The sequence below is a fragment of the Pipistrellus kuhlii genome, unplaced genomic scaffold, assembly GCF_014108245.1.
Source record: "Pipistrellus kuhlii isolate mPipKuh1 unplaced genomic scaffold, mPipKuh1.p scaffold_m20_p_8, whole genome shotgun sequence".
NCBI lineage: Eukaryota > Metazoa > Chordata > Mammalia > Chiroptera > Vespertilionidae > Pipistrellus > Pipistrellus kuhlii.
Window position 1 is genome coordinate 37808140 of NW_023425584.1, and position 23183 is coordinate 37831322.

At 37.8% G+C, this 23183-nt stretch overlaps 1 protein-coding gene across 4 annotated transcripts; it reads left to right on the plus strand.

The window, feature by feature from the left end:
- The first annotated feature begins 536 nt into the window (after positions 1 to 536).
- On the plus strand, positions 537 to 22890 carry PLK4 (polo like kinase 4). Of its 4 annotated transcripts, none has more exons than XM_036423671.2 (16): positions 537 to 802; positions 1388 to 1483; positions 2525 to 2620; positions 2701 to 2815; positions 6940 to 7960; positions 8640 to 8740; positions 11649 to 12016; positions 12859 to 12963; positions 13839 to 13941; positions 15049 to 15198; positions 16547 to 16680; positions 16771 to 16862; positions 17011 to 17140; positions 18827 to 18967; positions 21174 to 21280; positions 22334 to 22890. In XM_036423671.2, the coding sequence occupies exons 1-16, from the start codon at positions 773 to 775 to the stop codon at positions 22434 to 22436; spliced, it is 2892 nt and encodes a 963-aa protein (XP_036279564.1). In that variant the 5' UTR covers positions 537 to 772; the 3' UTR covers positions 22437 to 22890. The 4 variants fall into 4 exon arrangements, with proteins under 4 accessions (XP_036279564.1, XP_045432533.1, XP_036279565.1 ...); XM_045576577.1 differs by lacking the exon at positions 537 to 802 and adding an exon at positions 1120 to 1285 and having other exon boundaries at positions 2525 to 2578; XM_036423670.2 differs by lacking the exon at positions 537 to 802 and adding an exon at positions 1133 to 1285.
- The last annotated feature ends 293 nt before the right edge of the window (positions 22891 to 23183 follow it).

A 23183-nucleotide genomic window follows, 5' to 3' on the forward strand; every position in this document is an offset into this window, starting at 1 on the left:
AAGAACTTAATATAATTTTAAAAGCTAGCTCCAATAGACACAAAACTGTTTAGTCAGGTAAAACTGTTTAGTTAGGTGAAACTTTTTAAAATATACACGGAATATTTATAAAAACTGATATATCATAGACCACAAAGCAAATCTCAATAAATACCAAATATTCACTCAGATTTTTAGACAGCAGCGCAATAAGATTATATGTCACCTATCAAAGTAGCCCCAACGAAACTCTCTTATGCCCATATGCTTGAATTGATCAAATCAATGCTAAAAATCGGGAAATTTAACTACTAATGGAGTAAAGTCGTTTTCAGACCCTCAGGTGAGGAACGGACAGGTAGAAATGTCTCACAGGTCCGGCAAGCTTTCCCGTGGGACCTGCATGGTGTCCCAAGAGCAGGAAGGGAAACACTGGCCACACCAGCAGCCTTCAGCCCAGCACTTCCGCCCCGAGGCGAGCGGCCTGGGAAAGCCCACTGCGCATGCGCACAGGGGCGCAGCCTATCCGGAGCCTCCGCCGCGCTACGTCACCGCCGGCCGGGCCCGGACGACAACGGGCGGGAGTTTTTCAAAATGGGAGCGCGGGGGGCGCCGCCCAGGCCTCGGAAGGCGCCCGGGAGACCTTTCGGTGGTGGTGCTGCCGTCGCCAGGAGCGGCGGCCTAGAGAGCCGAGCCTGATGGGTGCCAAGAGCTGCTGGTTGCTTGGAGCGTTGCCTCGAAGGGACCGCAGGAAGGGAGCTGATCCCGGGAGCCCAGGCCGCGGCCTGGAAACATGGCGACTTGCATCGGGGAGAAGATCGAGGTGAAAAGACTAAGCGCTTCTCGGCGGGGCGGGACCCGAGGCCTCTGCCGGCGGGGGACCCGGCGACACGAATGGCTGCGGGCCGGGCGTCCAGGTGTTCTGGGAGGGTCCCAACCGCCCCCCGGCCTGCTGTCCGGGGGCGGAGCGGCCCGCCCCTCTGCGCCTGCGGGAGGCGGCCCAGGTGTGCGGCTCGCGGCCCCGCCCTCCTCTCCGGGACTCCGCGGCGGCCGGGCTGCGGTCCCGCCGGGGCTGCCGCGCTGGAACGGGCATCTCCAAGGGGATGGCGGTTGCCTCTGGCGGGAGCCGCGGCGGGACCCCGGCCCCCGACCCCTCCCTCCCGGTTGACTGGGGGTGGGAGGAGGGCGCGGAGGCCGCACTGGGGTTGAGGAACCAGATCATTAGGGTCCGGAGCCCAGCCTGGAAGCTCAGGAAGCCCCGCGAGGCGTCAACATGCTTTCCAGCCCAGACGCCCGCTGTATCGAGGTGTAATACCTGCTTGACTTTTAATGCAAATTCCCCTCTCGATCCGTTTCTTCTCTATCTAGCCCCTTTTATACTCATCACACATATTCTTTCACCTTTAAGGATTTTAGAGTTGGAAATCTGCTTGGTAAAGGATCATTTGCTGGTGTCTACAGAGCTGAGTCCATTCACACTGGTTTGGAAGTTGCAATCAAAATGGTAAGATTGTATTTATCAACTTCTCACCTCTCCTAGAGAAGTGAACTACTTGAGATGTCAGAAACTCCTTACCTAACAGCCTTTTCTTTGATTATGATGTAAAGAACCCATTGCTTGGGTAGAAGAAAATAGCCCCACATCCAGTAGTTGAATTTAAGGATAACTTAGAAGATCCTTGATCATGATTAAATAGTTGTTTTATCTTCATTGATGTCAGTATACCTAGTATCTATTCTAATTATATATACGTGGAGTGATTGATAGATTTCAAAGAACAAATAATGGTTTTAATAAGAGTATACTGTTTATTATTTACAACAGCATGGATGGAATTGGAGAGCATTATGCTAAGGGATATAAACCAGTTGGAGAAAGATAAATATCACATGATCTCACTCTTGTGGGATATAATGATCAACATAATTTGATGATCAAGAATATATCCAGAGACAAATGGTAATGGAGGGGGAGATTAGAGAGCAACCAAAAGCTTTGTATGCATGCATATTAGCATAACCAATGGACACAGTGGGGCAGTGAGGGCTTGCCCCCGTGGAAATAGCTGGGGGAGAGGGGTCAGTTGGAAAAGGAGACCTATGTAAAACTTTAGACAATAAAAAATATTTTTTAAAAAATAAATAAAAGAGTACACTTGTGCTTAGTTCTGTATTACACTAACAAAGTAAAATGCTATTCTTGACTGTTAGAATGAGTAATATAAGCAATTAAGAATCCCTTATCTAAACCACTGAGGGAGTTTTGTTTTAAAGCTTGGCTAAATTGTTGTTATAGATGTGATAGCCGTGCTATGAAATTCTTTAAGTTCTGAGAAGGTATGGGCAAACTTTTCTGAATGTTCACTCTGCTATGCAATCTGCTAAGTGCAAGGGGAAGATAGACAACAGTAAATTGACCTCATAAAAGAAGTAGGTAAAAGGAATTCAGAATGTTTTGAAGTGTAGATTCTCTTTTCAAAGTTAACTTTAGACTGCTCATGTTTGAAAGTTTATCATCAATATCTATACCTCATGTTATTTTCAGATAGATAAGAAAGCCATGTACAAAGCTGGAATGGTACAGAGAGTCCAAAATGAGGTGAAGATACATTGCCAATTGAAACATCCTTCTATCTTGGAGGTAAAATACAATTTTATAAAATTCGCCTAGGACATTGAATTTTTGTATGTTACAATTTATTGTGCTCTTTTACATTTCAGCTGTATAACTATTTTGAAGATAGCAATTATGTATACCTGGTATTAGAAATGTGTCATAATGGAGAAATGAACAGGTATCTAAAGAACAGAAGGAAACCATTCTCAGAAAATGAAGGTAGGCTACTGCTTTTTATTTCTTTTAGGAGATATAAATTTTACTTGTTGTGGTTTTGAAGAATGTTCTATTACAAAATAGAACTGTTTTAATTGTTACTTTCGGCTACAAAAGGATATTCCCCGCCCCCAGTTGTAAGAGCCATTAATTCCTATAAAATATCTAAGCATTAAAGAAGTAAAGTAAATGGAGAAATTTGTTATTTCCCTAAAATTACACTTTAGATGAAATCTGTAGCAATTTAGTATGTATCCTTTTAAAATCTATAAAAAGCTCTTTAGAGCCCAGGGCAGTTTGGCTCAGTGTACAGAGCTTCCGCCTATGTACTGAAGGGTCCTAGGTTCAATTCTGATTGAGGGCACATGCCTGGGCTGCAGGTTGGATCCACAGTAGGGGGCCTGCAGGAAGCAGCTGATCAATGATCCTCTCTTGCCTCTCCCTTTCTCTATGAAATCAATAAAAATATATTTTAAAAAATTAAAAGAGGCTCTTTAGAATACAAAAATATCAAACATAGAGAGTAGTATAATGAACCCTCATGAAGTTAAACCACTCAATTTTCAAAACTATCAACTAATGGTCAAATTGTTTCATTTGTATCCTTATTCCCCCAGGTATTTGAAGCAACTGATAGACATTTATTTATTTTTTTAATATGTTTTTATTGATTTTTTTACAGAGAGGAAGGGAGAGTGATAGAGAGCTAGAAACATCGATGAGAGAGAAACACCGACCAGCTGCCTCCTGCACACCCCCCACCAGGAATGTGCCAGCAACCAATGTACATGCCTTTGACTGGAATCGAACCTGGGACCTTTCAGTCCACAGACCGACGCTCCATCCACTGAGCCAAACCGGTTTCTGCTTATAGGCATTTTAATATATACACATATATTTGGCATATATCTTTAAAAGATACCGACTTAAGAAAAATAACCACAAAGTATTTTCACACCTAATAATTCCTTACTGACACATACATAATGTTTCAACTTTCCCAGTTTCTTATAAATAACTTTTTACAGTTCAGTTCAGGCTCACATGTAAGGTCCATACATCATCTCACAAAACATTGTTTTCATATTACCTTGCCCTGCTAACATTGCAGGTAAGCTAAGAAAGGTGGTGCTGATAGACTTTTTATACATTCAAATCTATATAACCCATTTGAAAAACAATTTGACCATGTGTACTAGGAGTTATAGAAATGTTCATATCCATTGACTTAAAATAAGGGCATAATTCAAATTGTAAATAAACCATTCAGATATTCATGGTGATTAATGTATTTTTCATAATACTGTATAATAATAAGGCGTTTTCATTTATTTCTTTTTTTAATGTTTATTTTATTTATTTTTTTATTAAATTATTATCTGTGTACATATTTTAACATTGCCCCCCCTCCCATGAATACCCTCCCTCCCCAGTGTTTTATGTCCATTGTTCATTTATTTCTTTTTTTTTCTTTTTTTCTTTTTTTTTAAATATATTTTATTGATTTTGTACAGAGAGGAAGGGAGAGAGATAGAGAGTTAGAAACATCGATGAGAGAGAGTCATCGATCAGCTGCCTCTTACACACCCCCTACTGGGGATATGCCCGCAACCAAGGTACATGCCCTTGATCAGAATCGAACCCGGGTCCCTTCAGTCCCCAAGCCGATGCTCTATCCATTGAGCCAAACCCCATTTATTTCTTTTTAAGATTTTTGTTGTTGTTAATCTTCACCTGAGGATATTTTTTTCTATTTATTTTTAGATAGAGTAGAAGGGAGGGAGGAGGCAGGAAGAGAGAGAGAGATAGAAACAGAAACATCGTGTGATAGAGACATCATGTGTCTTGGCTGGGTCCAGAGATGGAAGCTATTACCCAGGTACATGACCTTGACTGGGAATTAAACCTGAGACCCTTTGACCCATGGGCTAATGCTCTAACTGCTGAGCAACTGGCCAGGGCTAAAGAGATTTTTTTTTTTATTGATTTTTTTCCCCCCCTCAGAGACGAAGAGAGAGAAAAACATCAATGTGAGTACAAGATATCAATTTGCTGCCTCCTGCTCGTCCCCTATAGTGAACCGAGCCTGCAACCCAGGCACGTGCCCATCCTGTAAACAAACCAGCAACCTTTCAGTGCATGGCATGATGCCCAGCCAGCTGAGCCACAAGGGCCAGGGCAAAGTCTTTTTTAAAGTAAGACAAACCTGTAAAAACAATGAAGGAAAATAATTATTAATTTACTTAAAATTAAGAATGTATCTGAAACAGGTCTGGCTCAGTGGATAGAGCGTCAGTCTGCGGACTGAAAGGTCCCAGGTTCTATTCCGATCAAGGGCACATCCCCAGTAGGGGATGTGCAGGAGGCAGCTGGTCGGTGTTTCTCTCTTATCAATGTTTCTAGCTCTCTATCTCTCTCCCTTTCTCTCTGTAAAAAAATCAGTAAAATATATATTTTTTTAAAAAAGAGAATGTGTAAGGCAGAAGAGTTTGCCTACAAATTTAAATGACAAAGATTGGAAGAAACTATTTGTCAACTATATGCCTGGCAAATTAATATTAAAAATAAAAGGCATGCCTATAAAGAGAGACTTGAATAGGAAAATGGGGGATATGAGCAGACTGTTCACAGAAGATAAAATACAAATGGCCATTAAATATGAAAAGATGCTCAAACTCAATGGGAATCATTAGGATGCCAACTAAAAGAGTACCATTTTTTTTTTTTACTCATTGAATTAAGACTACCTAATTTTAACAGGGATGTGCATGAAAATACAGACGTTAGAGAGCAATTTGGCAAGGTATTGAAATTTAATCCTTCAATACAGTAATTTACGTTTTGAGTTTACCATGGAGAAACACCCCATAATTTGCACAAGAAAACAAGCATGTACAAGAATGTCTATTGGCCTATGTTTTATAATCTTGAAATATTAGAAGTGACCCAAATTTTTGTCGGCTTGTTATTAAATAAAATTAAGATCTATGTGTACTGACAGAAATATCTCCAAGAAATATTGTGAAGTGGAAGAGAAAGTAATGAAACTATATATTTTCTATATTTAAAAAGCAATAATAAACATTTTTGTTGATTAAGCACACATAAGAAAAGCATGGAAATATATACAAACTGTTAATGGTGATTGCATTTTGGAAGGATTTGGGGGACATCAGTGGACCTTTCACTGGCTTCTTTTTTTTTTTTTTTTTTTTTTAACAACTAGTGGCTTGGTGTGCGAAATTCATGGGCATTTAAAGGGAATTAATTAGGAAATATTTTAATATTGCTATTTGCCCTTTCTCTATAATAGAAGTGTCAGAGATGAAAGAAAATTAGTAAAATGTGTATGAAAATCTCCCTCCTGTCAGAGTCTGGAGTGCACTGCGGGACCCAAAGTCAAGTCCCTGCCCATCTGCTCACGCCTTGAAATCGCAAGAAACCCAGTCCTGGGGCAGCCCCACTCCTATTGGGCGAGACCTAGACCCAGCCAGCCCCATCCCTATCAAGTCCCACCAGGTGGGGGGTGCAGCCTCAGGTCCCCCGGCCCGGTGCCAGGCAGGGGCACAGCCTCAGGTCTCCTAACAAACTCTGCCAGCTAGAGGACATGGCCTCAGGTCCCCCATCAAGCCCCGCTGGGCAAAGGGCATGGCCTCATGTCCCCCACCCCAGCCAGGCGCCACGCAGCCTCAGGTCCCTGCTGATTGGTTGTTATGGTGTCACAGCGTGATGACCATTTGAATATTAGCCTTTTATTATGATGATATATTTATCGTTTGTTCATTATAAAAATTTTCTCTTAATTGCTAGAGACTTCTGGTTAACCTATTTACTTCCAAATGCTAATAAAATTAAGCTTCCCTTAACAGCATATAGAAAACGAATCAGTTAGAAAGGACAAAGATTAAATAAAAGGCATGCCTAGTTTTCTTAGAGGGAATTAAAGAATATTATGAAGTTATCAGAGTTATTTGTTTGGTAAAAACAAAAACAAACAAACAACTAAGCTGCAAGCTAGTGTCCCAATTTTAATACTCTGGCATGTGTACTGGATCTTATAATGTATTCTAAATACTTAATGTTACAGTTTTTCTAAATCATAGGTTTTATGTTTTGCATTTTAACAGCTCGACATTTCATGCACCAGATCATCACAGGAATGTTGTATCTCCATTCTCATGGTATATTACACCGGGACCTCACACTTTCAAATCTCTTACTTACTCGTAACATGAACATCAAGATTGCCGATTTTGGGCTAGCAACTCAATTGAAAATGCCACATGAAAAGCACTATACGTTATGTGGAACGCCTAATTACATTTCACCGGAAATTGCAACTCGAAGTGCGCATGGACTTGAATCTGACATTTGGTCATTGGGCTGTATGTTTTATACATTACTTATTGGGAGACCACCTTTTGACACTGACACAGTCAAGAACACATTGAATAAAGTAGTATTGGCAGATTATGAAATGCCAGCTTTTTTGTCAGGAGAGGCCAAGGACCTTATTCACCAGTTACTTCGTAGAAATCCAGCAGATCGTTTAAGTCTGTCTTCAGTATTAGACCATCCTTTTATGTCCCGAAATTCTTCAACAAAAAATAAGGATTTAGGAACTTCAGAAGACTCAATTGATAGTGGACATGCCACAATTTCTACTGCAATGACAGCTTCCTCCAGTACCAGTATAAGTGGTAGTTTGTTTGACAGAAGAAGACTTTTGATTGGTCAGCCTCTCCCAGATAAAATGACTGTGTTTCCAAAGAATAAAAATTCAAGTGATTTTTCTTCTTCAGGAGATGGAAGCAGTTTTTACACTCATTGGGGAAATCAAGAACAAGAAACCATTAATAGTGGAAGGGGAAGAGTAATCCATGATGCAGAAGAAAGGCCACATTCTCGATACCTTCGTAGGGCTCATTCCTCTGATAGATCTGGCACTTCTAATAGTCAATCTCGAGCAAACACATGTACAATGGAACGAAGTCACTCAGTAGAAATTCTTTCAAAATCTAAAAGATCAGAAGATGAAAATGAAGAAAGATATTCACCCACAAATAGCAGTGTCAATATTTTTCACTTTAAGGAAAAGATAGCCAATAGTTCTGGATCTTTGGAAAGACCTGCTAACAATCAAGCACTGTAAGAATAAGTCAATCAAAAGCTTTTAAATTTTGAATAAACATTGTATTAGTACCAGTAATGAAGCTGCCTCTAACTAAAGGGGTTTACTTTTTTCTAACATTGTCAGATATTCTTTGGAATCTTCTTAACTATGATTTCTATTTATTAGGAAGAGAATCAGTATGATGATTTTGAATTGTGGTTAAGAATCTCTTAATATATGTGCTCATGAATGTATTTGTAGAGTATATTTAATACCTGGGAATTTTTAGTTTTGTTTATTTGAAGCAGATCTAGTGCAAAAGTATATATTAAACATGTTTAGTCTCTAAAGTACTCTAATAGTAACTAGAAACACACAAAGTGAGAAGCTGAGCCTATTGTATTATTGACTGCTTCTCACATGAAGACTAGATTTTTAGTGACTCCAGTATTTACTTTTTTATTTTTCTGATCCTTGATTTTTATGCTTACATCAGAAGAATGCAATAGCCATATAGAAACATTGTTATAGCGCCATGGGGATTTTGGCATGGGAGTTTAGCTTAGAGACAATTTAGTTATGCAGGTATTAGTTTCTTCAGTTATTCTAAAATTTTCAGTTATTCAAATAAGATCTCCCATACTAAGTATCTTAAGCTATTATCTGATAATTTTGTATTAATTAATGGGAATATTTTTTTCTTTGTCTGTTTAGCTCCAATCATCTTTGTCTAGGAAAAACAACTTTTCCATTTCCAGACCAGACATCACAGCTTGAAGTGGTGCAACAGTGGTTTGGAAATCTGCAAAAAATTGGTGAGTTTTTAGTGGACTGTTTAAAAAAAAATTGATGGGGTGGGCACTTAGCAAGCATTGCCATTTCTTTTTGTTTTTTCTTTTTTAAAATATATTTTATTGATTTTTTACAAAGAAGAGAGAGGGATAAAGAGTTAGAAACATCGATGAGAGAGAATCATTGATCAGCTGCCTCTTGCACATCCCCTATTGGGGATGTGCCTGCAACCAAGGTATATGCCCTGGGACCTTTCAGTCAAATCGAACCTGGGATGTTTCAGTCCACAGGCCAACGCTCTATCCACTGAGCCAAACCGGTTTCGGCCCTTTTTGGCTTTTCTTTATAAAATAATACATTTGTAATAAACTATGTTTCAATAATAGCAATAACTTTTAACTATGAATTTTGAGCATTATTCTTAATGCTTATATATCATTAACTTCTCATAAAAGAATAAATAGCAAGGATGATACTATAGCCTTGCCTTAGGAAAGATGAGGAATTTGTGGTACACAGGGCATAATTTGCCAATCAACCCTGCCCAAAGAAGAGATAGGAGCAGAATTCCCACCCAAGCCCTCTGGCTCAGAGACTTGGCTCTTAACCTCTCTGTTCTTAAAGCCTTTTGTAATTAGCATCTACTCTCAGTGCCTATAAAATATTCAAGAGGGTTTACCTTATTGTTAAGTAGAAGCTGATGTGGATATCGTGGTGTACCAGTGGACCTCACATACACTAAATTACACAGTTACTAAAAACCTAAACATTTTTAAAACAGCTGGGTTTGAAAGTTAAACATTTCTCTTTAATGAAACTGACAGACACAGTTGGCAGATTGGGAAATAATGATGTAAATAAGAGAGAATAAGAAAAACATATGGAGAGGAGGGGATTATTTTTTACTAAGTATTATGTTACCTCATACAAAGTGCATAATATGGCTGTAATTTAAGCAGAGAGTTGTGTTACCTCAAGACTATTTTTTTCTTTTTAAAATATGTTATTTTCAAGAACCCAAGAGAATTAACTTTCTTATATGTATTTGTTAAAGATGATAATTGAAATTTATGTGTTTTTTTTAAACTATAAAATTGCTGTGTACTTAATCTTATAGTTAACCTTCTATTGCACTTATAGATACTTTTATTTTGTAGCATGGATATATCTGAGGTGATATACCTGAGATTATTATTACATTTATAATCTAGTAGGGCTGCTACAACTTTAAAGTACAGTATTGGATATAAAATATTAATAGGAGTAGAGGGGGAAAAGCACAACAACATAATTAGGGGGGAAATCACAATACAGATTTTTAGAGATTAGCATTCAAAAATTGTCTTACTGCTTTTTATATTATCTAATTTTTAGGGCTTTAAAAAGTAATTTCTCATTTGGATACTAAAATCATGTGAAATATAAATGGGTAAAGTTCAGTAAGAATGTGAATGCAAATACATTTGTAATATTAAAAATATTAAAGCTCTGTCATATATTGCATTTTTTACTTCTAGTTGCATATTTTGTAGGTAAGGATGGACTAAAGACTATGGCTTCAAGAGAATTAATTTTTTGCATATCAGATAGAATGATAACCTGGGAAATCCTCTCATTTCTTTATTTGTTGCAGTATTGGCAGTTGCTTGTTTTAGAATTAGTAGGTAACTAGTTTTTGCTTTGATTGAAAAATTAATTTCACATTAATCATATTAATCTTTTCTTAGTATTAAGAATACTAAAGGTAGCTGAAACCGGTTTGGCTCAATGGATAGAGTGTCGGCTTGGGGACTGAAGGGACCCGGGTTCGATTCCGGTCAAGGGCATGTACCTTGGTTGCAGGCATATCCCCAGTAGGGGGTGTGCAAGAGGCAGCTGATCGATGACTCTCTCTCATCGATGTTTCTCTCTATCTCTCTCCCTTCCTCTCTGTACAAAATCAATAAAATATATTTTTTTTTAAAAAGAAAAAAGGTATTCTTTTGCAATATAGCTTTAAATGTTCTTTAAAATCACTATTTTATTATGTCACATCTTTTTTGTTAGAAAAATTGTGAACATTTTTGTTGCTAGATTTCATTTGTCCCTCAAAAAAATAACATCTAGGCTGGCTGGTATGGCCCAGTGGTTGAGGGTCAACCCATGAGCCAGTCAGGATATATGCCTAGATTGCAGACTCAATCCCCAGTAGGGAAGGTGCAGGAGACAGCCAATCAGTGATTCTTTCTCATCACTGATGTTTCTATCTTTCTCTCTGAAAAGCAATACAAAACATAAAAACAGTAACAACAAACATTATATATATATATATATATATATATATATATATATATATATATATATATATAATATGTATGTATGCAAATAAACAGGTAATATGCAAATTAGCCTGTAGTCACTACCAGCTCAGGAGGTGGCTGCATCATGACCCACCGCCCAGGAGGAGCTGTGCGCACAGATGGGTGGAAGGGGACTGCGTGCTGCCCCCAGACCCAACCAACACACACCAGGGGTGGTGTGCTCTGAGTGGCTGAGGCGAGACTCAGAACATGCCCCTACCCCAGCGAAGATACACCAGGGGTGGAGGTGTGCTCCAAGCGGCTGTGGTGTGGCTCAGAGCATGCCTCCGATGGGTAGTGGCAGTGGCCAGAGCAAAGCAGCCCCGATCCTGGATGCCTGGTGATGGCTGGAGCAAAGCAGCCCGGGTCCCGGGTGCCTGCCAGTCGTGGGAGCAAAGTAGCCCAGGTCCTGGGTGCTGGAGGGAAGCTGATGAAGGCAGCCAGGGGAAGGAAGGCCTATTCTTGCACGAATCTTCATGCATCAGGCCTCTAGTTTATTATAAGCTGCATGACTTGCTGTGTAAGTTTGGTGTGGTGTGTTTTTTTTTTTTTAATTATTCCACTCCATTGCTTTATTCTGTGTGTATTACAGCTCATTTAAGAGAAACTACTGAGCACAAAAACCTTAGCTCAAACAGAGATTTCCAGGACCATTCAGATTTTCAAGACACATCAAGAAATGCCTGGACTGATGTAAGAGGCACAAAGAGCCCTGAGGTTTCTGGTAATGCGCATTCTGCGAAACAGCTGAACACCATGAAGTATGTAACTGCATTTCCTCATAAACCTGAGATAATTCCACAAGAACCTATTTTTGGCTTAGAACCTGTTTCTCAACAAAGCAAGGCAAAGGATACGGAGTCACCATTGGGTTATCAGAAACGTACATTACGAAGCATTACATCTCCTTTGACAGCTTACAGATTAAAACCAATCAGGCAGAAAACTAAAAAGGCTGTGGTATGTCTATTATTTTTCAAATTTACTATGTGATATTTCTTTATGTAAATTGGTTTTTGGTATCAAATATGATGGTGTTTTTTTTTTTAGTTTTCTATAAAATCCCTGTATTTTTTATAAGAGAATAATAAGCTAATTTAAAAGAAAAGAGATGAGGTGTTTATGGAAAAAAAGCCTTTGTTTCTTCTGGCTACTTTAAAAATGGTGAATTAAAATGGTGAATTGATGCTGATACATTTTGAATTTTAAGTTATTGATAATGAAAAACATTTCAAAATAATACTGGCTAGTTATTATGTTACATAATCATTCACAATTCCAATCACTAAATTAATATTTAATATATTACCTTTTGCTTTTGTTGCTATTGTTTTTGCATATAATCCAGACTCAAAAAGGTAAACTAGAAAATATAACTTTTTTTTTTAATATCTGAAACTATTTAAAAGAAAGGTCGAATGCACAAAATTAAGTTTAAGAGTTTTAAAAAAATATCAAGTGTGATTTGGGAATGATTTTTATTTTTTAATTCCGTTATCCAGTCTTGCCTTTTTTGGCATACTATAATTGTCTTTTCAAAGTCCTTAATCTCCACCCTACCTTCTGCTTTCTTTCTGCTCACTGGCTATCATTTCACACTTCATTATACCTTCTCACCCTTGCTCCTTATGTTTCAACTGTGCTCAAATACACTTCTAGTCCAGACTGTTGCAGTGAAGCAGTTATTTTATTTTCACTTTGATTTGTATTTCTGCAATGGTTAAGTACTTCTCTCAAGTATTATATGTGTTAATGCTGTTCTAGTAAACATTAGTTCTTACTGATTTTGCTTTTGTTTTTAGGTGAGCATACTTGATTCTGAGGAGGTATGTGTGGAGCTTCTAAAAGAGCATTCATGTCAAGAATATGTGAAAGAAGTTCTTCATGTATCTAGTGATGGAAATATGGTAATGTGGATCTACTTTATTATTTTGCAGCTTTATCACTTAAGTATTTAGTCTTCTAGTTCATTCTATAATGATGTCTTTAAAATTTTTTAATCAGTTTCCCTGATAGTGATAGTGTCTCTGGAATTTAAGAACTAGAATAGCATACTACATATGTTTAAATAAATTAGTGTGGATTTAAAAATAATTATAACCAGTGTCCTGGCTAGCGGGGCTCAGTTGGTTGAGCATCGTCTGGTACACAAAAGGTCTCGGGCTTCATTCCCACTGAGGGGTGTGCATGGGGCAGCCAATCAATGTTTCTCTATTTCTCGGTCTTCCTCTCTCTCAAATCAATAAAAATATTTTTAAAATAATAGTTATTATAACTAGTAACAAAATGTAAACTTTAGGCCTAAGGTTAAAAAGCAAAAAAACGTACTTTTAGAGCATAATTTGCATTTTCAATAAAATAATATTTAATTAGTCCCAATGTATGAAGATCATGCATGGGTAGGGTCCCTAGGCCTGGCCAGCAATGAGAGCCAATTTGTGGGTCAACAGACAGGGCCCCTCTGGCACCCAAGTTGGCCGGCCTGGCACTGCCCGCTTGCCGGCCACACACCACTGCTGCCTGTCACCTCTCTCTGCAGGACAACTGGTGGGGTGATTGTGGGGGGGCTATGGCACCCGCCTTTTGTGGGCTGGGGGCAGCTCCTGGGCTGAGCATCTGCATCGTAGCGACGAGTCCTGCCACTGGTTGTTCCACCATTCAGTTGATGTACATATTAGACTTCTATTATATGGGATATTAATGTGACTTCTTTTCCTAATTTTAAAATATAGTGCTCTAACTTAATGGCATATAATAAAATTCTTAAAAAATATTTTGGCAGATTACTATTTATTATCCAAATGATGGAAGAGGTTTTCCTCTTGCTGATAGACCACCTTCACCTACTGATAATATCAGTAGGTACAGTTTTGACAATTTACCAGGTATGTAAACTTAACATGGAGCAAATTTAGATAATGGACTTTTATATGTGTAAACTCTATACATGGTTATCATAGAGTTTAATATTTGGTTGAAAATATTTGGTGCGATAGGATGTACCTCCTGTTCTGTGTAATAATGGTAAAAACTAGCTCTGGAATATTTGTGTTGAATCATGCTAAAAATTCAACATGAAGTATACAGTTTTTTGCTTTTGAAATAATGACTGCAGTACATAAATGTTCATTTATAATTGTGGTTGAGCAAATTTGACTCCCAGTTCAGCTCCTACACATTATGGATTAGGGAGTTATGTACTGAGTAGTAAGACTTCACTGAGGTGACAATTAGAAATAAACAAGAAAACCTGTGTAATTTTACTCTTATTAGAAATCAAAATAGTTATGTATATAAGACTTAAATACTGTAAATAACCATAGCTACAGGAACTGCAAAAATGGACTTGTATAAGGTAGAACCATAAAACTGCTCTAAACACAAAAAAAGCTATATTTCTTTCTGATAAATATTTGGTTCTGATATCTCAGAAGTCTTTCCATTTCACTTAAAAAAATTTCCTGGAGCCGAAACCGGTTTGGCTCAGTGGATAGAGCGTTGGTCTGCGGACTGAAAGGTCCCTGGTTCGATTTCAGTCAAGGGCATGCATGTACATTGGTTGCAGGCACATCCCCGGTAGGGGGTGTGCAGAAGGTAGCTGGTCAATGTTTCTCTCTCATCGATGTTTCTAGCTCTCTATCCCTCTCTCTTTCTCTCTGTAAAAAAATCAATAGAATATATTTTAAAATTTTTTCCTGGAATTATTGCCTTATGTATAACAAGGAGGTGATTCAAAGAAAGCATTTTAAAATAATCATAATACCAGTCATCAGATTTTATGTATTTCTTGGGTATTTTACTGAACTGCCTTTAGTTTTTATTGAAATAATAGACATATATCTCTAAAAATATTTTTATTTTCGAACTGGGATTACTAACCTATCAACTTAAATTTTTGAGATAGAGTAGAAATAAATATTAAATTTTTATGTAATCTACATGTCAAGTCAAAATGTTATTCTCTTATGATAGATAATTTTTTTCCTCCCTAGAAAAGTACTGGCGAAAATATCAATATGCTTCCAGATTTGTACAACTTGTAAGATCTAAATCTCCAAAAATCACTTATTTTACAAAATATGCTAAATGCGTCTTGATGGAGAATTCTCCTTGTGCTGACTTTGAGGTTTGGTTTTATGATGGTAAGTACCATTTAAAAATGATAATTTTGGGGAGCATTTTCTCAATCCGTTGAGATTTTGCTCCCCTGCAATTGTCAATAGTTTGACTTAAATAAACTCACAAAAATTCTCAAATAAATAGATTAAGATGATATTTTCCCCCCTTTAGTTGTGGTTGTTTTTAATTCAACAGTAAGTTTTTGAGACATATATGTCACATACATATATACATATGTATGTATATATGAGTTAAGGCACTCAGATGGACATACAAAATTATAACTAGTAGCCCTGCACACAAATCTGTGCACTGATAGCTCACTGCTGCCGTCCAGTAGCTTTTCTCCCACTGCGTCACTCTCCTGTAGCTCCCACAGTTCCCCATCATAGTTTGCTGCCCTACCTCCCTCCTGTAGCTCTCTGCCACCTGCTTATAGCTCGCTGCCTCACCTTCCTGCTGATCCATGATCTGGTCATTACACAGTTGGTCATTATGCTTCACGGTGTAATGACCATTTGCATATTACATCTTTATTATATAGAATAATAAAAGGATAGCATGCTAATTAGACCTGATGTCCTTCCGGACAAAGCCGGGGTTATAAGGGAAGCCTGGGTTCTGGGAGCCTGCCAGTGGCTAGAGGAAAGCCCAGGTCCCATGTGCCAGAAGGAAGCCAATGCTGGCAGCCAGGGGAAGGAAGGCCTACACTTGCACAAATTCTGTGCTTCGGGTCTCTAGTGAGAATTACAAATGTGCAAAAGAATAGAACTGGCCGAAACCAGTTTGGCTCAGTGGATAGAGCACCAGCCTGCAGACTGAAAGGTCCCAGGTTCGATTCCAGTTGCGGGCACATCCCCGGTAGGGGGTGTGCAGGAGGCAGCTCATCAATGTTTCTAACTACCTCTCTCCCTATCTTTCTCTAAAATTCAATTTAAAAAATAAAGAAAAACATAGTGGGAAGAAAAAGTGTAATTGTTTTTTAAAAAAAGAAAGAATAGAACTGAATCAGAATCTTATGTTCCAAATTTATTCTATAATGATGATTTACTGTTTAATCTGTAAAGCTCCCTACTTTAAGGGACACAAAGCACAAACATGTACACAGTATACATAAAATTATAGCTGCCCTTCAATTGTGTTTTTATATGAAAGCAGTGATTTTTTTAAAATAGCCTGTGTTTCATACTTAAGCCAGATATATGCAGAAAAGAAAAATGGATAACCTATATTTACTTTGAGAGCCTCATTTTATTAATGGTCAGTATATGAATATAAATGATATTGTGATCTAGGAGCTATTATGTATTGGTATAATAATATAAATCTGGGAATATTTAAAGATATGGTAAAAGTTTTCTTATTTTTAAGGAGCAAAGATACATAAAACAGGAGCTTTAATTCATGTGATTGAAAAGACTGGAAAATCTTACACCTTAAAAGGTGAAAGTGAAGTTAATAGCTTGAAAGAGAAAATAAAAGTGTATATGGACCATGCTAATGAGGTATGTACCTACTTCCAGGTTTTTCATTCCAATTGACTGGTCACAAATGACAGTTAAAGTAATGACGAGAGCATTCTTCTTTTGAAATAGGGCCATCGTATTTGTTTAGCACTGGAATCCATAATTTCAGAAGAGGAAAAGAAAAGTGGAAGTGCTCCCCTTTTCCCAATAATTATAGGAAGGTAAATGTTAGAAAATTTTAAAAGGATGGCTAAAATGCATAGGAAATGTTTTTTTAAAAAGCTTGGTGTTTACATTATGAACATTCTTTACCTTTTTGTAAATTGTAAGCTTTAAGAGACTGTGCTTGGTTATTTCTTTCTCCTTTAGAAAACCTAGTAGTACTAGCTCACCTCAGGGCTTGTCACCACCTCCTCCTATGGATCCAAACTACCTGAGGAGTAAAATGATCGTAAATAGTGCTGCTTCTCCGGAACAGGCACCAGCACTTAATCCTTCTGTAAGTATGCATATGTCACTTTTGTATCTGAAATCCTTCATTGATTACCTGATGCCCTTGATGTAAAATTAAAGCTGCTTATTATCACCTTCTGTACACACCTAATATATATTGTCACCTACCTACTTTTCTAGTCTCACACTGAGCCACTTTACCCTACACTTGGTGTGCCTAATCTCTGAAGCCTTCTTTTAGTTCTTTGAATAAGTCACACTTTCAGGACCTTTTCACATGCTGTTCACATGACCAGGACGTCTTTTCCCTGACCCCTCAAAGGCTAATTCTTTCTCATTCAGCACATCTCAGTTTAAATCTTACCTCAAATTGGCCTAACCTGCCCCTTCTGAGAAAATATATTAAACTAGAAGTCCAGTGCACGAAATTCAGGGGGGGTTCCCTCAGACCAGCCTGCACCCTCTTCAGTTGGGGACCTACAAGGATCAGGCCTAAACTGGCAGTCTGACATCCCTCTTGCAATCTGGGACTGCTGGCTCCTAATTGCTCACATGCTTGTGTGCCTGTCTAATTGCCCCTAACTGCCTCTGCCTGCCTGTCTGATTGCCCCTAACTGCCCTCCCCTGCCAGGCTGGTTGCCCCCAACTGCCCTCTCTTGCAGGCCTGATCTCTTTCCCCAATGGCTCTCTCCTGCCAGTGTGATCATGCTCCCAACTGCCCTCCCCTGCAGGCCTGATCTCGCCCTCAACTGCCCTCTGCTGGCCAATTTGGCTCTGATTGGTCGGTCTCTATGCCAGTCAGCATCAAAAGTTCTGCCTCCTAGGCAGCCATTGGCTCCCCACAACACCCAGATTTGGTTCTGATTAGTTGATTTCTATGCTAGTCAGGGTCAACAGCACCACCTCCTAGACAGCCATTGGTTCTTCACAGCACCCACATTTGGTTCTGATTGATTGGTTCCTATGCCATTCAGCATCTCTGGGCCTGATCAGAGAGGTGGGGCAGAACAGCAACCCCCACGGAGGCTGGGAGAGGAAGAAAAATCCAGCTGCTAGTGAAGCTCAGGAAGAAAGGGAGAGAAAGAGAGAGGCAAGTACTGATCAACAGTTGCCACTGAGGCTGCAGATCAGACCCTGCCTCTCTGGGTCTCAGACCCCTAGGTAGTCAGTGCTGGGTTACCAGACTGCAGCGGGGCAGTAAAGTTAAATCTAAAAACATATAGGCTGAGGGACTTCTGGGTTGGTCAGCCTTCGGTTGTGATCGGTTGTTACAACCCTGTCCTTCTATATATGTTTTTTGTTTGTACCTGTAAAGTCCCATTAACTACCTTTATATCCATGATAGGCTCATCATTAAACAAGCTTACTGTATTTTCACTCAATGAACTATGATGCCAATGAAGACTGTACAATAATATAGTATAAAATTCAACAATGAAGAAATATGTTTATACGTACATGTGTGTACACACACACACACACATACTATAATTGCAACTGTGAAAAATACCTTGGGATAAAAGAAAAAATATCTACCAAAATGAAAACAGCAATTTGTTTTATTTTTTTCTTGTTTTTCTAATTTTTCATAATGTGGTCATTTTTTAATTTTAACTTTGTTTTTAAGAAAACTTATTCTCAGCTAATGAAAAACAATCATTTTCTACTTTTACTGAAGTTGGCTTATAAAAATGGGAAGGCATAATATCCTTCTGTCTTTTACTGTTTATAGATGGTTACAAATGAAGGACTTGGCAATACTGTCTCAGCTTCTGGAACAAACATCCCTTCTAGTAGTCTAAAAGATTGTTTTCCTAAATCAGCACAGCCTTTGAAATCTGTTTTTGTGAAAAACGTTGGTTGGGCGACACAGGTGAGAAATTTTAGAAAAATGAGTTTTCTTATTATGTTTGGTTTCCACAGTGATTGACAATTACCCCAAAATACAAATTATTTTAAAGGTTTCTCTTTGCAAGAAAGTTTTTACACCTTGTTTTGCATTGGTTGGATCATTTAAAAAAAATAACTTTATTTTTACTGTATGCAATTGGAAAATTAGATTTTTTTTTTTTATATTGATTTTTTACAGAGAGGAAGGGAGAGAGATAGAGAGGTAGAAACGTCGATGAGAGAGAAACATCGACCAGCTGCCTCCTGCACACCCCCAACCGGGGATGTGCCCGCAACCAACATACATGCCCTTGACCGGAATCGAACCTGGGACCTTTCAGTCCGCAGACCAACGCTCTACCACTGAGCCAAACCGGTTCGGCAGAAAATTAGATATTGTTGATAACAAATTGCCTGCTAGGACCTGGGTAGCCTATTTTTGCGCGCCCCCCCCCCCCCCTTTTTCTTAATATATTTTTATTGATTTTTCACTGAGAGGAAGGGAGAGGTATAGAGAGCCAGAAACATCGATGAGAGAGATACATTGACCAGTTGCCTCCTGCACACCCCCCACTGGGGATGTGCCCGCAACCAATGTACATACCCTTGACCTGAATCGAACCTGGAACCTTTCAGTCCGCAGACCGACGCTCTATCCACTGAGCCAAACCGGTTTCGGCCTGCCCTTGTTTTTTAAAGTACAGGTCATGATAATGGCTAATTGTTAGGAGTTTAAAGTGGTGTCCAGGGCATTTTAAATTTTAGAAACTTTGTAATCTGTATTACTACAGTAACATTTATTTGGCCACAAGGGATTTTTGCATTTGAAAGTTTCATCCAGCCAAAACCGGTTTGGCTCAGTGGATAGAGCATTGGCCTGCAGACTGAAAGGTCCCAGGTTCAATTCCGTCAAGGGCATGTACCTTGGTTGCAGGCATTTCCCTTGTAGGGGGTGTGCAGGAGGCAGCTGATAGATGTTTCTCTCTCATTGATGTTTCTAACTCTCCATCTTTCTCCCTTCCTCTCTGTAAAAAAAACACAATAAAAATATATTTGGGGGGGGGGAGTTAAATCCACACTGTGTTTCAAGCTTATAGAATTTTATGTAGGTGTGAAAGTATATTTGTATATCATCTGAAAGCTTGAAGTTTGGAGACCTTTGAGGATAGCACATGTATTTTCACTTACCAGTGAAGTAAAATGCAGCTTAGGTCTTTATGGGAGTAGGAAATAAAAGAAAGAGGACTCAATATTTGTCAGGTACCTGAGATGTGGTACATTGTTTTTTCACATATATTGTCTCATTATTTCTCCCAATAAAACCTAATTATTGGTACCTCCTTAAGTGTGATTTATAATGGTTGATTAGCTTGCACTGTCCTACTTACTAATAGTTGGCAGTCTGGATTTAAACCCAGCTCTCTGATTCCAGAGTCCATGCCACTCTATTTGGAGTGGTACATAATAATAAATATCAGTGACTAAAGGGAAAGGTTTCCAAACCTAAGATATTAGGTTCTCAGGCAGAAGAGAAATTCGTGTGGCCTAAGGACAGAGAATAGAAATAAATCCTAATTTTAAAACTAGGATAAATCCTACTTTTATTTTCTAAATCTATTCTAGGTTAGAAATCTATCTAATAAAGGAGTAGCATGCTAATTGATTGTACCTTCAGGTCACCCACCAGCCAATGAGAAGTGACTATGCAAATTAACCCATTAAAGATGGTGGGTTAACTTGCATATGCAGGCGCCAAGTGGATGGGGACGGGCGGGACGCTTGCGTTCTGTGCCACCCCAGCCACTCAGGCCCTCTGGGCAACGCAGGAGGCAGAAAGGCAGCTCTGGGCCGGAGCAGAAATGCTGCCCTGGCTAGAGCCAAGGCCCATTCATGCACCAATCTTCATTTGTGCATTGGGCCACTGGTACTATTAAAAAAACAGTATTGGAAAACAACAATAAAAACTACTCTGATGTACTACTGTAAACAAATGGGAAACAGGATTCATATACAATAACTTTAATATTCTAATGCCCTAACTATTAAAGGAATAGTCTGAAAAGACATGCATTTTCTCAAAGTTACTATTGTTTTTTTAAACTATGTAAAACCTAATAAACATGAGTACCTTTTAAGAACCTCAGACCCTCTACTCTATAGTAATTTCCAACACTTCATTATTTTCCTAGTTAACTAGTGGAGCTGTGTGGGTTCAGTTTAATGATGGCTCTCAGCTGGTCGTGCAGGCAGGAGTATCTTCTATCAGTTACACATCACCAAATGGTCAGACAACTAGGTAAGTTCTGAAAACACTGGTTGAGATTCAGTTCTTTGCTATAAATTTTCCTATACATTGAAATAAATTATTTAGTAAAGTTGCTGTTTTCATTTTGACAATGTTTTTATTTAAACTATTAATTATTAGGAGTTCATAAAGTCTTTGTTCATTTTTATTTCAGAGAGGAAGGTAGAGGGGGGGAGAGAGTTAACCAGATTTTTGTTTTCTCAAATGAAAGGCTATATCATCTTATGTAATGTAAAGTAATTAATGATTGGAACACATTTTTAAATTTATGTGTTTGTTCTGTATGAAAATGTGTGGCAAATACCATGCTAAAAATGAGGGATTTTACAATATCAAGAGTAAGCAGTATTTTGGTTTCCATATTTCAAACCTTAAGTTACTAAAAAGAGGTAGGGGTTGATGCCAATACCAACATGATACTTTATGAGTAGTGTTATTGTAAAGGAATTACTTCAGACAAATATAATTTGTGGATATCTACCAATTGCTTTTTTTGCTAAAAGTGAACATGTGCAGTGCTATCATTTAAAGAACCACACATGGAGTTGGAGGCTTTGTTAAATAAGCTCTTTTAATTGCTTCAGAGAACGGATGGCTGCAGATATAAAATGGGTAGAACCCATGTTTCAGATGATAAAAGTTCAGACTTATTTGATATAGTCATTTGGAAATTGTTAACATTTAAATATAAATGTATTCATATGTGGTTAGCTTAGTATTTTCCTTAGATTAGGACCTGCAATTTAATAAGGAATCCAGATCTTCAGGTTGCTTTAGAAATTATAAAGCCAGATGAAGTGTTTTGGCCTACTTTTATTTTTATTATTTAAATACATTTAGAGCTGGGTCTATTTAGAAAGGAAGCAAATTTGGTATGCTTGACTTGATTAGGTATCTACTTTAATAAATAATTTTGTATAATTTTTCTGATATACCTCTGCCAATTGAAGAATTACTGAAAAATATAATGTGCCTTTTGGTACTCTCATATGAATCAAGTAATTAAGTAATGTTTTTGTCTTTTTTTTTTCTTGTTTCACTTAGATATGGAGAAAATGAAAAATTACCAGAATACATCAAACAGAAATTACAATGTCTTTCTTCCATACTTTTGATGTTTTCTAATCCAACTCATAGTTTTCACTGATTAAAGCTCCTTTTAGATATATGTTTAATAAATAATGTTTTTGTTGGCTTTCAAGGAAAGTGACTTTCTCTTATTTAAAATAACTTCTTCAGAAAGCCTTTCTATAGAAGAAAATTTTAATCTATACCATAATGGATGTATCCTAAGGAGAAAACAAACAGAATGCAACTTAAATCATTTATAAAATATAGTGGTCATAGATTAAAATAGGACACCTAACAATCGTAAAAGCAAAAATATAAATGGAGTGTGGTATATTTATGCTTTTGTTGTTTTCCCTACTTTTCAGACATATTAAATCATGGACAAAACATGCTGCAGTTTTTAAATTTTTGAGCATGTAAATAATATGTATTTATGTTATAAGGAACATATGTAAACATGTATATTTGTTTTATATTTATTTTTGTAGCACCAGTTTCTGATGAAGCATTTCAACCAATATATTTTATATATATAAAAATCCAACAAATAAATACAGTGATAAGTTACTTTATTCTTGGATTTATTTAATTGAATACTTATAAAATGAAGTTACCGGTAAACTTGTTTTTAAGCTTTAGTGCCTGTTTGTTTAGGAGGAGCCAATTAAATTTTTAAAATTACTTTTGCAAATGGTAAACATATTGTTTCTCTATCCTTAATTGAAGATGTGTATATATTTTAATGATAAGCAATTGACACTGAAGAATTTAATGCATTTAACATGACGGAATGGAATGCTTAATAGTGGGACAGTCATTTCTA

Coding starts and splice junctions, on each gene's coding strand:
- PLK4 (XM_036423670.2), top strand. CDS start 1,253: ATGCTTTCCAGCCCAGACGCCCGCTGTATCGAG. Junction 2,816..6,939: donor ACCATTCTCAGAAAATGAAG/GTAGGCTACTGC, acceptor GCATTTTAACAG/CTCGACATTTCATGCACCAG. Junction 15,199..16,546: donor TGAGGTTTGGTTTTATGATG/GTAAGTACCATT, acceptor CTTATTTTTAAG/GAGCAAAGATACATAAAACA.